This window comes from Paroedura picta, chromosome 8 (genome assembly GCF_049243985.1).
Source record: "Paroedura picta isolate Pp20150507F chromosome 8, Ppicta_v3.0, whole genome shotgun sequence".
NCBI lineage: Eukaryota > Metazoa > Chordata > Lepidosauria > Squamata > Gekkonidae > Paroedura > Paroedura picta.
In genome coordinates, this window is record NC_135376.1 from 77,440,505 (window position 1) to 77,456,985 (window position 16,481).

At 45.8% G+C, this 16,481-nt stretch overlaps 1 protein-coding gene across 3 annotated transcripts in view; it reads left to right on the forward strand.

Moving 5' to 3' along the window:
* The first annotated feature begins 4,014 nt into the window (after positions 1-4,014).
* The window catches only part of PALD1 (phosphatase domain containing paladin 1), a 133,368-nt gene continuing 120,901 nt past the window's right edge, over positions 4,015-16,481 (forward strand). Inside the window, exon 1 of one of the 3 annotated variants that reach the window (XM_077350489.1) lies at positions 4,015-4,197. Coding sequence is in view for 1 of the 3 variants with exons in the window: in XM_077350488.1 (XP_077206603.1) it covers positions 4,442-4,455 (14 nt within the window). In the remaining 2 variants the exon portion in view is untranslated. Of the gene's footprint in view, positions 4,198-4,282; positions 4,456-16,481 lie in introns of those variants that run through there. The other 2 variants (XM_077350491.1, XM_077350488.1) reach the window with 2 other exon arrangements.

Sequence of the window (16,481 nt, forward strand, 5' to 3'; positions counted from 1 at the left end):
GGCCCAGCCCGGCTACCAGAAGGAGCAGGAATCTGCCCGGGCGCATGCTAGCCAGCCGGCTCTTCTGGCGGCAACTTCGCCTCTCCAGGCCCCGTTCTGAGAGGCGCATGAGCAGCGCCTTCCTGTGTGCGCCGCAAGAAAGCAGAAGCCCGGCAGAGGAGACTGCTGGCGACAGGGCGTCCCCTTGGCGGGCCTGCAACCAGCTGGGTGACCTTGGGCTTACCACAGCACTGATAGAGCTGTTCTAACCGAGCAATGATATCAGGACTCTCTCAGCCTCACCTCCCTCACAGAGTGTCTGTTGTGGGGAGAGGAAAGGGAAAACAATTGTAAGCCACTTTGAGACTCCTGGTTGAGAAAAGCAGCATATAAGAACCAACTTTTTTTCTAAGAGCCTTGCTATTTACTGTTTGTGTATACTGCTTTTCCTTTACTTACTCAAATTGTATCCTGACTGTATTTTGACCATTCTGTAATGTTTCTGGAATTGACATTTCAGCAACAATAGCACAACATTCTATCCAATTATGTTTTCCAGAGGGGGTGGGATCAATAGTCTCTGCACAACTAAAAAAGGAAATAAATGGAAATCATTAATATATTGTACAGACCCATTCATCCAGTTAAGTTCATTGGATGGGGGAAGGAGAAGGTAAGTCAGAGATGTGTTGTTCACCTCTATTGCCAAGCAGCACCTGAAGCAAGGCATGCTGGTAATGGAAAATAACTTTCCATGTGCTGTTTACAGCATGATAGACACGTCCTTAAAGACAAAAGCCTCTCCCAAGCAGCCACGTAGGGCCTTCTGCAGCAAAGGTTGGCATATTTCTGTCCTATATCTGGGATCCTCTGCAAAATAACTGAGTGTGTGTTTTCAATTCAGTACCCCCTTACTTGAGAGGATAATGAAGTGGTAAAATGGAAAGCACCACTTCAAAATGCAGGGGGTGCAAGCTTTGAATGTCCCTTTGCACGGAGAACGCCATGCAAACAAAGGAGAATGCAATTAAGGTTCTACCCCATGTCTTTGTTCACTGTGCTGATTTCTTTTTATTATTTTTACTGTTTGTGACAGTCTTCATTGGTAATCCACATGTCTCACTGACATCCAAGGTGGATAACACTGTTAACATTTTGCAATAAGAGCTGTATAAAACATCCAGCAGGGAATTTTTAACATGGAGGACTTGTCCAAAATGTGTCTCTCCATCTGCAGTTTGGACATCTATTCTTCTATCTACTTCTGCATGGCTGAACCAAATTGAACTCACTTTCTACTGAGAAAACTTGTACAGAACTGGGCTAGATTTTACACTTCTTTGTATTTGCTTCAGCAGTGGACACACTATCTGACAGAAACAGAATCCTTTTTACTTAATCACTCTGATCATCTGTACAGGATGTGCATAAGATTTTCAGTAAAAAAAAGGAAAAAGGAAAAAGATTCAAGCTGGCGATGGCAAAATGATTTATCCCAATGTTCAAAACAATTTCAAAATGGATTCCCAGGTATAATTCGTTTTCGATATCTTCATCAGTGATGTTCTAAATATAAATGTATAATATGTAACATTATATGTAATATATCCCCATATATCCCCATAATTCAATATAAGGATTAAAATAGCAAAAATAAAGATGGAAATACCTCAATATTGTTAATAACTCAATCTTCTCTAATTGTATTTTTATGGGTGGTGAAATTATAGAAAATATCCTACAAAGATAAATCATACATAGTATAAATCCTTATAAAATGTCACTAAAGGTTAATTCTAGTTAAATGGTGGATATTACCGGCTTAGTCTCTGATAATGCCTTGGTTTATGTAGTTCAGTCCCAAATTGGTCACATAATATCCAAATTTGTAAGGGTCTAATGAAATTCAACAAAAACAATATTAATGTCATATACCATAATGCCTATTAAATGTAAGATTATATATGTATATATTGCTGTTTTCTGAATTAAAATATTGTTTTAGATCAGCTTGTAGCATTTTATATCCTCATGTTTGCAAAGAGTGTGTGCAAAGTTCAAGCATAAATGCTGGGATACATCTTAGTTCCAATTACAATCTCTTGGACTAGACAAATTTGCTATACAGACAAATCGGCAAAGTTAGAAAACTCGGCCCAGTGTGTGAAATGCCTCTACAATACACTAAAATCTTGAACTGCTCAGTTACTGGCATCAGTTTTCTGCAGATCATTTCCAACACCTGATAGCTTCCATTTTAAAATTTAACTGTCTTGCTTATTAAATACAGCAGAACAGCAGCAGCCCTGTTAAAGAAGAGCGCAGTCACAATTCCTGTGTTGTACCTGGTAAATTCCATTCATTTTAATAGGATCTGCACATATAATCACATTTCGAACCAGGCCCCAAACCCGAACATCATAAATTATGAAATAATATTATATTATTCTCTCAATATTGCTTTATTGAGCAAAATGATGGCATCAGCTTGCATAGATTTATTTAGTCAGTCAGTCACTCCAGGAAAGTCCCTAAAGACAGGGACAGGTTTACAGTATCCTGGAGGGGCCACCTGATCCTCTCATCACCCGCTTTCACAACCCGTGAGGGTCAGAGGTCTAGAAGACATGTGGTCGGCCTCACAGAAGCTGGCACTCTGTCCACTTCAATCTGAGTAAGGCGCCTGAAACTGTCAAAAACAACCCCCAAGTCAGCCAAAGGGCTTTCAGTTCATTTCCTGTCTCAACATTTGTGGAGGACGCGACAGAGCACCAAGATGGCAGAAGATGGTCTGTATTGCCCCACTACGGACAAAGCCTGTTGCATTCAGGAATACAATGGGCGCTAGATTGGGGGTGGGGTGTCTTTTCCAGTGAGTCTTTGCTTGGTTGCCAACAACATATCCTTCACTAGTTCCTTAACTCAGCTAGTTCCCTTCTCAGTCTCCTCCTGATTTCTTGGTTGCTGTCTCCCTTTGGGTTGATAATTTCAAGCCAACCATGCTGATTTGATACAGGCAAATGTTTCCAAGTCAGTACTCCCAGACACAAAAGTCTGGCCTTTGAAGCATCTCCTATTCCAATAAAATAGAGGGAATCCAGGACTGGCTCTTTGCTTTGGGGGAAGAAGCAAGTGGTTGCCAAGCAACCTAACCAGCACGCACCATGGCACCTGGAGGGGGGGGGAATGGACATGGGGATGAACAACCATGCTCAGGAGTGCTTAGTAAAATATCTTGATGTTTACCATATTCAGGAATGGTCTAACTCTGAGTGAAGAGGGGGAGGAAGGTCTTAATGTGCAGATGATACAAATTAGGATGAATAGGTAATTTCTTAAAGGATGGAGATGAAATTTCTCCCAGATGTTGAAAAAATGGGCTCAGATGAATAAAATGAAATTTAATGAGGACAATGGATATATTTATATACTGCCCTCCCTTGTGGCTCAGGGTGGTTTGCATAGAACCGTTTTGGAACAGTGGGGAGGGGGGGTGTCACATTGAACAGGTGTCCAATTATTGTGCTATAGCCAGTCCTGTGGATTTAGGCACATGAGATTAGGAATCCAGGTGTAAATCAGGGTGGATTCCCACAACCGCCTTCTGCCTCTCATTTGCTTTGCATTTTTTCCATCTCACCCACTGAGCAGCAGATTCCTTTTTGGGTCTCAGTGTAACATTATGCCATGGGGTCTTTTAAATGTTTCTGGGAACCGTTTGGACCTGTTTCTGTTGGACGGATGGCGGTGAACGATCCAAATAAAACAACATCGTTTCTCCACAGGGCTTCTGCTCTCCCCTGCCTTTCTTTTCATCTTCATTGGGAAAGAAAGAAAGAAAGAAAGAAAGAAAGAAAGAAAGAAAGAAAGAAAGAAAGAAAGAAAGAAAGAAAGAAAGAAAGAAAACCAACCAGCGGTTGTGCCCTGGAGCAAGAGCAGTAGCTGAAAAGAGCCATCTGTCTGCCTGCCTGGGCTGGGAAACAGCTGCTGAAGCTGTGAACGAGCAGCCGGCTGCGCATGCCCCTCCGTCCCTCCCTCCCAGCCTGCCGGCGCTTTTGTGGGGTCCGTCGCAAGGCCGGCCCGGCCGCTTCCCACAGCCGAGAGAGCCGCGGGCGCGCTGTCGGGGTGCCGAGACCCGCGGGTGCCCGGGGAAGCCCTGCCGCCGGACCGCCTGCGCCAGAGGTGCCCGGAAGCATGCGGGGGAGCGGCTAGCAAGAGGTGGGATGCCGCGTTGCGGGGGAGCGGCTCTTCCGCCGGGAGGCTCTGCGGCGCACGCCCTTTGCACGGCTTCTGGCGAGCGGGCAGGAAGTGTGCGCCGGTCGGGGGGAGAGGGCGGGTGGGGCTCCGGGTCCCCGGGATCGCTGGCCTGGCTTAGAGGCGCCGGAGGGCAGGGAAGCTGCGGCGCGCGAAGAACTTGCCTTGCACGCCGGCGGCCGGCGCGCGTCCTTGCAGCCCGTCGGGGATGCCTGTTGACTCGTGAGTAACTTCCTCTGGCTCCCTTGGGACCTGCCTCTTGGTATCAGGGCTGAGACTGCAAGCCTTGCAGGGTGATCCGCTCTGGCGCACTTCCTGGGAAGCGGATCCCGTTCGTTTTAGCCGGCTTCGCTCCGAAGTCAGTGCGCATTGGACCGAGCTGTTAGAAGAACCGCCCTCGGTTGCGTCCTCCCCGTGCGAGGAGTCGCCAATAAACAAGGAACTATCTTTGTCCGCTCGTTGGGTAAAAGGCCAAGAAGATGGTTAAATTAGGCATCTGGAGTTACTTATAGAGGGGAAGGGGCAAATGTAGTCACTTGAGAGGTCCAGATCTAAGTGGGATAGAATCTGTGGCTTGGCTTTGCTTTAGTTTATTGTCAGTGGAAGGGCTCTGAGATACTTGATGAGTGCCTCTGAACGTGTACAGAGTGGCCCTCCTTTAACCTTGGGAAATGGCAGTTCAGTCTCTACAGGACAGGATTATTTATTTTATTACATTTTAATACTGCCCTCCCTTGCGACTCAGGGCAGTTTACAACATGGATTCACAGTTCACAGGTCTCATTGTAATGTTGGCACAGTGCAAAGAGGTTGAACTCTTGTGTTAACATTGTGGGCATTATAGACATTAACTATCTAACTGTATATAAGGAAACGCTTGCAGGATTGGGTGTCCGGACTTTGGGTTGCCTTGTGTTGTGTCTGATGGTTCTGGGGGGCTGTAATCAATTAGGAGAAAAGGCTTCCAGATAGGACATCTGGGCAGGCCGTTTCTAATTTTTGAAATCAAGCACTGCGGTAATGAAACTCCACCTGGCCACTGTTCCTAATTCTGTGTAGGTCTGGGTTGGACCATGAGCCTCACCGAAAGAGCTAATTCTGCTGCAGTTGGAATCCCAGGCAAGCCCATGACATGTAACTGGTGAAAAGAGGATATATACCATGGTTTAAAAGCAAACACACTCACACCCCTCCACACATACACAGCATTTCTATATGCCAGAGTGTGGCTACTTTCTAGAAATATAGTATTCCATGATTAAGAACCAAGTTTGAGCCCAGGGGCATCTACGAAGGTTATTTCTGGGTATAAACTATTGTGTGCATGCACCTCGAAGTTTATTAAGGAATATCAGTGATATATAGAGGAAATTGCTTAGAGGCTGTGCTCTGATATTATGTGCTCTGTCCAATTTTTCTGATTACTTGTCCAATTATTTTTCTGCAAGGACAAGATCATCCACAATGAATTTGTGTGTGTGTTTGGGGAGGAGGATGCCTTTCCCCAGTAGGTGAGACACTTTCTACCACAGTTCTCATTTATGACCTCCCCACTCCAGAAAATACACATCTTCCTAAAAATATCCTGAGGAAAAACATTCCCTTCCTTCCCAGGGGAGTAGCTGATAGAATCAGTACTCTCAAAACTAGAAGGAAAGTCTTTGCAGCCGGAGAAGGCGGTGTGCTTTTGGCTTCCATTAGGAAGGAATTATGTTTGCCTTGCATGAGGAGCAGTATTTAACATTTTAGAAGCTTTCCCTGCTAGGCTTGGCCAGCGACCAGACCACAGAGTACATTGACTATGTGGGCCTTCTGTAAATGCTGTCGGAATGTCCTTCATCTCCTTGCTGTGCCGCAAGACCTTTTGGAAATGGTTCTAATAACAACAAGCAGCTGAGTTGGTGCAGGCCGCGGTTGGTTTCCATGCTTTTGAACAGGATCTTGTTTTTGCACCCAGATGAGGAGTGACCAAGATGGCATCTTCTTATGTTTTCCCTCCCAATTCTTAAACAAGCCAAGAGCTATGTTCCACCCGACACGCTGCCTTTATTTCTGGCTGTTTCTGCCACTTTTAAAGTTCCCCGCAGGAAAGCTGGTATCCTGTCTAAAAGCACTTCCACAATTATTGAGGACAAGTCTGAATGATGGTTTTCTTGAATGGCTGCTGTTAATAGCTTGCCCTTTGGAAAAGTGATCTAGAAATGCTTCCAAGGAGTAGCTCTTGCACTGCACTGCACCTCAACTGTGGTTTTGTGCTGCTTCCTTCAGAACTTTTCCTATTTTAGGGGGGGGGGAGAAGTCATTGTGTGACTGCAATGCTTACCCAGAGATATATGCACCACTTCTGAGTTCTACATATCTAGAATCATCAGGACCAAGCAGGGGAGATCGTGGAAGGAGAATGATGGGAGGATAACATTGTGTGGGAACTTTGAAGAACCTGCTCCAGTTTTGAGACCTGGGGTAAAGCCAATTCTATGTGTAAAAGCAGCCAGGGGAGACAGCAGTGGACTGAAAGGATAAGTGGTCTGATGTGGCTGATGGCAGATGTTCTTAAGCATAGTTTAAATAGTTGTTTCAGCTGTCTAGGCTTCAAGTCTCTCCCAATTGTGGCAGGATTATACTTTATGGCATGTATCATCTATTTAATAGGAGGAGTGTGAATATGTGCTCGAGCTGAATGTGTCCCCTCCATTATAATGCTCACTCGAATGTATGATAATAAAATCAAGAGTCCAGTAGCACCTTTAAGACCAACAAAGATTTATTCAAGGCGTGAGCTTTCGAGTGCAAGCACAAGAAGTGTCTGACGAAGGGTGCTTGCACTCGAAAGCTCACGCCTTGAATAAATCTTTGTTGGTCTTAAAGGTGCTACTGGATTCTGATTTTATTGTGCTACTTCAGACCAACACGGCTACTCATTTGAATTGAATGTATGATGTCAAACTAAAATCACCCGCTTAACCGCACGTCATTAAAACCCATCACTGCAGGGTGCTACTTTTTCAGGAGTGTGAGTATTGAAGAAAGACACAGGAGGCGTGTCCCTCCACTTGCAGGGTCCATCCACATGTCCTTGCCATGTGGTCAGTGAACAGATGGCACAATAAAACTGGGAGCTCTCAGCAGGTCTTGTGGATCATCTGCTGTTTGCTTGCTTGGTTTGTTCTTTTGAAGCAGAAGTCTTTTGTATGTTCAGCTGCACAGTAAGAACAATCATGAGAAGGGCACAGTCGTAAACTTCTGAGGGTGCTGTAGAGAGCCTTATGGGATGCATGGGCTGTGACTTCCCTGAACCATGGTTGTTGCGGTTGTGAAAGATGGGTGTAATATCACAGGGACTAGATTGCCTGCCTTCTTCCGTGGAACCTATGGATGTCAACATATTAAATCTCACTGTGTAGTACAGTATCAGTATGGGGAAACATTTCTGAAGTATAAGCAGGAAGTGCCGTTGTTAGTAGAGAGTTTCTAGGCTTCCCTTTGTGCATCAGAGTTCTACTACAGTGGCTCCATCTTATGTAGACCGGAAAGAAGAGCCAGCTTGGTGTAGTGGTTAGGAGTGCGGACTTCTAATCTAGCGAGCCATGTTTGAGTCCCCACTCCCCCACATGCAGCCAGCTGGGTGACCTTGGCCTTTCCACAGTACTGATAAAGCTGTTCTGACCGAGTAGCGATATCAGGGCTCTCTCAGCCTCACCCCCCTCACAGGGTGTCTGTTGTGGGGAGAGGAAAGGGAAGGTGATTGTAAGCCACTTTGAGAATCCTTGTAGAGACAAGCGGCATCTAAGAACAAACTTTTCTTCTCTTCTATACACCCTGACCGGCCAGTCCTGGCAAGCTTGATCCCGTCTGATCTTGGAAGCTAAGTAGGGCTGATCTTGCCCAGTAGCTACATAGGAGACTTTCAAGGATTTGGATGGAGTTCCTCCAAGGAACATTAGGGGTCACGAAGCAGAGGAAGGCGATGGCAAATCACCTCTGAACTTCCCTTGGCTGGCTGCCAAGCAAGACTTCAAACCTCCTGGCTACACAACACCTGCCATGTGATATATAAATAGAGTTCTGTAAATTAGCATTGTGGAGGAACGATGGCCATAGACCTTGAGATAAATATATGTAGTTAATAAATCTCCAAACTGAGCCAATTAATAGTAACTTACAATTTAACAAACCAAAGGTATCTGCTTGGGAGAATGTTGAAAGGCATCTATGTTGAGGTTTAAATTAAAATAAAAGTGCGTTTTGATTTAAGGCTTTGGGTCACACCAATTAAAATGTTATTTGATCAGATAACGGCCTCCCATCACCTAAATGCCCAAATGCTACTGTATGGCACTGTCAGATTTGTATTATTAAAATGTTTCATTGATACAAACAAACAGTGTCCAGAGTTCCTGATCCGTCCAAGTCTTTCTGCAGAACGTATCCTGTACAGGGAGATTTGTGTCGGGCTGCACTGTATGAAGTAAGCCTTGATCACTTTCCCAAATTTTCCCAAGTCTAGTTGAGCCAGCACTGCTGCCACTAGGGTAGATTCTATTGACAACAGTGGTGGCATTTTGATGACTGTAACTATTGATTGGTTGGCTTTAGCACTGGGATTCCCAACCAGGGGTCCATGGGAGCTCCATAAGGGGTCCTCAGCCTTTCCCCTCCTGCCTTAATAGATTTGGCCACCTCTCCCCAGAAGTCTCAGTGGGTAGGCTATGGATGCAAAAATAAAAGAGGGCAAGTTGGTTGTGGTGTGGTATGAGGGGCGGGGGGTCTGGGCTGTTTTCTCAACTCCTGTCCTCCTTTCTGGTCTACATGAGATGGAGCCACTGTAGTAGTAGTAAAGGGGAGGGGAGCGGAAGGAGGACAAAGGATGTCATTTCTGGAGGCATGGCTGGGAGATGTGGCCAGCTGACGCTACTTCCGGGGGTCATCGAAGCCCAAAAATTCATTTCAGAGGCTCCTCCATGATAGAAAGGTTGAAAAAGGCTGCACTAGCAGGACACTTGAGCCTAGCCCCCTTCTTGGATGGAAAAGCCTTGGCAAAAGGCCCCATCACTGACCTTTAAAAAAGAAAAAGAGACCATTAAGAGAAGCTTCTCCCACCTGAGGTACCAGGCACCGGAGACTGGCCAGTGGCAGATACATGTACAGTGGCACAAACCACCATTAGTTGCAGAAGATTCAAAGGTTTAGGTGGTTCACAGCTGTTTCCCAGGTGCACAGGATTAACCTGGCCTAGACCTGACCTCTTGGAGTCTTTTACCTTTGTTGGTATCAAAGCCAGAAAGAGCTCAAGGAAGGGCCCCATTGCTGGTCTTAGAAAGAAGGTGGGGACCATTATGACAGGCCTCTTCTGCTTGAGGCTTCAGGTATCTGAGATTGCCACGGGCCTCCGTCTGTGTTGCCAGCTCCAAGACTTCAGGTCCTTCTGCAGCTGGCCCCCAACGACACTGAAAAAGCCCAGCAGAGCTCCAGAAGCTGAAAGTCAAACCTTCCCCCCCAGATACACAGAAGCAGTGGGATAAAGACATCCAACATGAACAAGAGGCTGATCCCAGCAGGGAGGACAGCACAGCAGAGCTGTTTCCCCTCCCTCTACCCCCTTTGAGGCCTGTCCCAGTGGATTTGGCAGCTCAGGAAAATGCCAACAGGGCTCGGGTTTCCCCCTTGCTTTTCCCACCCTCCCTCCACAGACTGGAGGACTCTCGTCTGGCCTGGGAATCCTCCAGTCTGTGCATATGCAACCAGGCATTGTGCTGACCTCTCCATGGCTAGGAGTACCTGGTCAAGTGGTGGCTGTGGCCAGTCTCATCCATAAGGACGCTGACGCCAGGGACAAGAGGACTCTTTGTGAGTGAGTTAAAATAGATGTGCTCTTTCTCCCTCAGCATCTGTGTCCGTCTTGGGTCTGAGAGTGAGGGAGCTCCTTTCATCTGTAGGATCTATGGCAACACATTCTGATAAAGAGTTGAGTGAGTGGTCAGAAAATTCTTCTAGGCCTTTCCATCTGGAACATTTCTGGAGATTTGAAAAGGTGCTTTTTCCTTTCTCTTAACTATGAATTGGATACAACAGAAAAACCTAGACCACTGGGTTCCATAGAGGTTTTAAGTGACCATCCAAATTTTTTGATTTCATGCTAAAGGCAGAATAGGCAGTTCCGTGCAATGTCCCTTACCTGCAGCCCCCGTTCCAGGATTAGGTATTCAGCATATTGAGAATCACTGAGTTCTGATTTTCCTTCCTGATTTTCCTTCCATCACCAGTCGTTGATCTGACTCCACACTGGTTCCAACTGCTTGAGGTGGTGGGGAAGGAGCTTTTGTATTTTAACCACCATTTTGATTCTATATAGTTTTGGGGATTTGTTTGCTGTAATATGATGTTTTAGATTTTGATTGAGGTTTGATGTATGGATGTTTTATCATATGTGTATTGTAAACTGCTGCGAGTCAACTGTGCTGCGAGCGGCAGTATAGAAATATAATCTATAAAATAATAAATAATAGAGTGGGGAAAGGTCTCCACGTTTCCAGCAGGCAACTGAGATCCCTCTGCTGGATGCCCCACTGAAGAGAAGAAACATTTAGGTAAGTTCCAATGTTTCATTCTGCTAAACCAGCCACTGCGATTTCCTGAAACATACCATATATTATAAGTAAATGTAAATCTGAGTCCAGTAGCATCTTTAAGACCAACAAAGATTTGTTCAAGGTGTGAGGTTTCATGTGCATGCACACAACATCTGAGGCCTTGAATAAATATTTGTTGCTTTTAAAGGTGCTATTGGATTAAAATTTTGTTGTGTTACATCAGACCAACGGGGCTACCCACTTGAATCTAATTAAATGTAGTTAGCTATTTGTGAATCCCGCGATTTGCCAGAAGAGGTCAGCATGAGACAGCTTTTTAAGATTGTTTAGGGGGATGGAATACCAAATCCAGTTGTTCTGATCTGATGAAATACGTAATACTGAAGAACAAAAAGCACTCCTGAGCTGGTTTGATAAGGACTCATAGGCAGACTCAAATATAAAATAGGTTTTGATACTTTAGGATGGGGAAACAGCACAATCAATTCAAATTAAGTATTGATTCTGCTGAAAGGGGTAGAGTTTGGGTAGAGTTTGGCTCTTCCTCCCACATCTTGCATGCTGCCTTTCTCCTTGGAATAACAGCAGTAATGAATTTTGCTGTCATTTAGACTGCTATCGGCTAATATATTCATATATGAATCCATGCTCCGACCTCGAGTGAGAGAAATAATCAGAAGTCATTCAGCACCTTAAAGATGATCCGATCTAGTGTGGCATCAGCTTTTGAGGACTAGAACATAAGGTGGTAAAGTCCCCCCAAATGGAGAAAACAAATACTGACTAGTGGGTCCACACTGTGCTTTGAGATATGGGCTGCCATTTTCAGGTTCCTAGGCAGCCCAGCGTAACCCATTGAGCTGAGAGTTGGGTGGCCTTTCATCGCTCTTATTCTATGGGGAGAGTTGATAAAGAGTGAAAACAGAGGAAGTGGGGCCAGCTGCCGAGGGTTTGTGTAGTGACTTTATCTGAGAAATTCTGTAGGTATACTTTTTGTGGGCACCCCCAGTGCTTAGAAAGTCACAGCTGCTTGGGTGGCCCTGGTGGCATTCTCTTTACCGCTCCTTAAGGCTCATAGCAGAATTTACATCCATCCTTGGGTAAGCTGAAACTTTCTGCCATTGGTCCCCACTTGTTATGTTTAATTTTAATGTCAAGATAAGCACAGTGACCATTCAAAAACTCCTGGTATTTGTTTCTAATGAAGAGATAATGAAGGGTGTTCCCCCCCCCCGAGGTATCTTCAGGCAAGGCCAACTCCTCCCCTTCCCCCAAAAAAGAAAACCCTCATAGACCGTTTACGCACTGGGAACTTCATTGCCCCAGCTCCTGTGCAGGAGCACAAATCGGGGGCAGATGAGTTGCACCGGGCCAAATGCTCCCCCCCTTGTGGATGCAGGAAGAGGTGGGGCAACCTGCCACGACAAAAACTCCAGCCTGTAGCCTGGCATGAAACATCCAGTGCGTAAACGGTCATATGGTATCTTTTAAGACAGTGGTCCCCAACCTTTCCGAGGCTGGGGACCGGCAGGGCATCGGGCCGCGCCCCCGCGGACCGCGCCCGTGCGGGCCACGCCCGCGGATCGGGCCGCGCCCGCGGATCGGGCCGCGCCCACGCCGCGCCCGCGGGCCACGCCCACGCCGCGCCCGCGGGCCACGCCCACGCCGCGCCCGCGGCCTGGGAAGTTTTTTACTGCGGGGGCGGGGCGGGGAGAGGGAGCCGCGGCCCGGCGCCATGGCCTTTGCGGCCCGGCACCGGGCCGCGGCCCGCAGGTTGGGGACCACTGTTTTAAGACAAACCAAAGTAACACTAAACAGTGTGCAAGCTTTGAGCCCCCAGAACTCTTCACCAGGATGATATTTTTCAAAGGAAGGGGAAGAAACATACAGCATTGAAGCTGTGTTATAAAAAAGTCCCCCTACCTTTAACATCCAACCTGATGAAAAGTTTTAGAGAACTGAAAACTTAGAACTCTATCATTTTGCTTTGTCCTAGTAAAAAGTACGAAGTAACTTTATTTGATTTTCCTTGGGCCAGTGTGACTACCTGTGACCTTTTCTAACTTGTGACCTTTCTGAACTTTTTTTACCATTGAAAACCCCCTAAAATGTTCTCCAGGCATCAAGAAACCCAAGAAGTGGTGCAATTGGATATGCTTGGAAAGCAGGCTCCTCATTGGCTGGGGGTGGGGTGGGGGTGTCACTGACATGACCATATATAGTCATATCACCCAATAAATGTTTAACACATTAAAAAAAATTCACTCCCACCCATTCAGGAAACCCTTCCAGGGCCGCCATGAAATCCCAGGGTTTCACGAAACCCTGGTTGAGCAAGCCTGTTGTAGGGTGCAGAAAGAATAATTACTAAGGGTCTCAACCCTATACATCTGGAAAGACATCCAATTTGGTAGGTAAGATTCCCCACCCCTCCCTGTCAGCTTGCTTTGCTTTCTCGAGTATGCTAAACATGCTAAATCAGTCATCGCAAGCTGGATCCCTAGAGAGTACAACTCTTCTCTCTGGGACCTAATGAAGGCTGAGGGTCACTTCCATGGAAACCCAAATGAATGTGAAAACTTGTGTAGGATGGTCATATGTCCCTTGCGGCAGAGGCCTTGTAAACACCATCTATGTGGTTTCCTTACAGAAATGGTTTCACAGAGCATAATTTTTTTGTGTTGAATTTTCCTCCTTTCCTTTCTTTTCATTAAGGATATTTAACTATGAGCCGTTTTCACTTTTCTATGCCTCTTCAGCTTCATAAATAGTAGTGAGACAAAAACAAGGGGGGGGCTGTGAGGAAATCTCTGTTGCTTGGAAACAGCCAGGCAACAGACGGTATTTCAAAAAACGTGGGGGGGGGGGGAGTAAAAACAATCAAGGCTCGACACCGTCGGGGTTAATGGCAGTGGCTGGGAAATGTGGGTTTCTTTCCTTTTAATTTTCCAAATTGTCGTGTGCCTACTGCTGTTCCAAAAATGTTAAAGATTGGATGTGCTTTAAAATTTTCTGCAAACTTCTACGCCTCTTGCATGTTTTTTTTAAATAAAAAAATTGATTAAATAATCTTGCTACATTTATTTTGCTGTAACGTTTCAGCTCTTTAATGCCTAAATATTGAATTCCTGTCCAAACCCACATGTTGAGAGGAGCGTTGTAAATCTTCTGACACCCACAGTAACATGCGTGCTTAGTGGAAAAATTGAGGCCTTTTGCTACTTACATTTTTGTGCACTATGGGAACATAGGATGCTTTTTTAGGTGCCTTCCCAAAATACCTGTGCTCTGTCTCCAGACCTCTCTCGGTCCTACACCATTTTCTTCCACCCAGTTTCTTCCTCATGTTGACAGAGTTTGAGGAGCAAGTGACATGACTGAGGCAGATGGTATGCCTGTGGCAGAAAATCCTCACACACAGCCCCTTATCTAGACTGTGAGCTTAAAAAAAGAGGTCAGACAAGAAGGGATGATTCACATAGTAAAGCCTTTTTGTCCCTAAAACTGGTAGATGTACTATGCACGCTTGGAGCTTCATTCTCAGGCAGGCATGGGCCTCATCAGGATCATAGTGTGCAGGGGAAGAGACTTAGCCCCCCCCCTCCAGTTTTCCATACCTAAAAGAGTCATGGGGAACCCCCATTTACTCCATTGGGAAAAATCAAATGTACTGTTGGCGAATGTAAATGTACCCAGCAGGGCAAACAGTGACTCTCCAAGGAGGAATGCATACGATACATGTAATTGGCCCCACACCATCTTTTATTATTGATTGACCAGAACATTGAAAGGAAGGTGTATATAGAAACACCACCATAGTACAACTGTATCTAACTGGGGCCTTCATTGATAGATATAGAGGCCCCTACAAGTCAAACCTAGGCCTGTGCCAGAGTTTCTACTGAGTCTTTTTCATTATTTAATATTAGGTACTATATTACTGGGGCCTGTGTATTTTACAGTTTATTTATGCTTATATGTATGCCTCACCATTGATGAAGACTGTGTGCTGAAATGCATTTAGTCTAGGCCACTTGGTCCTTGTTCGTGACTTTTAGCATTGATTTTGTAGTGAGGCTAATATGGGAGCCTCATAGTGTTCTTAGCTTTCTTGGTAAATAAATACATGTTTTTTTTTAAATAATATTTATTGGGTTAAGTAGTTTCTCCTCTTTTTCTCCTGACCTGAATTGGGCCTGGGAACTGAGGTTTGAGCACAGAGCTCCCAAATCTTGGTGGAGCATATTGTTGAGATAGGCAATGTCTGTCATACAAGGAAGAAGAGAAGAAGGCCCTGCAGGGGGCAGCAAGGTGACAATGAGACAGGATAGTGAGGTCAGCAGCGCCTTCTCCCAAGTGTCATTCTTTGTCTCCTGATTGCCACTCTTTGGGGGCGTTTCCTGCTTCTTCTTGAAAGCTACTGTTCAGGCTCTATCTCTCGGACGTGTGGTTAGACACTCCCCCTGTTTCGCCTCTGCACTATCAAATATATCAATTCCTGAATAAACCTTTACCTACTCTTCAATCAGGGTGTGCAACCTCACTGCCCTGCTAACACCTATGAGGACTTTGTAATGTGTGCCTTGGCCCTTGAGTCTTCGGCTGCTCCAAGGACGGAAAAGAGCCAGTTTGCTTTTTAATAGCCATGTAATATCCATGTCAGAGGAAAACAGTTTACCTATTACACAGCTGAAGAGCCTCTTGCGGCGCAGAGTGGTAAGGCAGCAGACATGCAGTCTGAAAGCTCTGCCCATGAGGCTGGGAGTTCGATCCCAGCAACCGGCTCAAGGTTGACTCAGCCTTCCATCCTTCTGAGGTCGGTGAAATGAGTACCCAGCTTGCTGGGGGGTAAACGGTAATGACTGGGGAAGGCACTGGCAAACCACCCCGTATTGAGTCTGCCATGAAAATGCTAGAGGACGTCACCCCAAGGGTCAGACATGACTCGGTGCTTGCACAGGGGATACCTTTACCTTTACCTTTTATTGCACTGCTGTAGGACTCCTTTCTAGAAGTGTGGCTACAATATCAGATGCACAGAATGTACTTCCCTCCCTACTAAGGGTCTGAGATAATGGTGGAGGAAGAGTGTCCGGTCTGAGTGATACCTGTCATTTCCAGCCTGACTGGAGCTGCTAGAGAAGCTAAGGATTAAATGAGGATCCCGGAAAAGAGATGAGAAGGCTGGGGGATTGAGCTAGTGGGACAGAAGCCCCCAAAAGATTGGGACTAGTGATGGACATTTGGTGGAGAGGAAATAGAGGAGCCTGTTTGCTTTCATTGACACATGGGACTTGAGGGGAAATGCAGGGAAGCAAGTCAACAATCTGGGGCTTGGAGGGAGATTGTCCACCAGAGAAAAACAGCCGTTTTTGCTACGTTTGCCAATCCTTGGCCCTGATTGGGGGTGGGAATCTCCTTTATCTACACAAGAATCTGTGCTGTTGCTTTTTCAGGCAAAGCGGAAAGACATTGCTTTTAGTTAACTTCCAATCACTATCAGTGAGATAGACAATCTCTCTTCCTGCACCCGCCATGCTCAGATGTTACTTAGCAGGGTTTTCTCAGCTCTTCCTATCCACTGGCAGGGAAACTAATGTCTTTATCTAGGACTGAAGTTAAAAAATAATGTCTGCTAGGAACACAAGAGAACTGCTG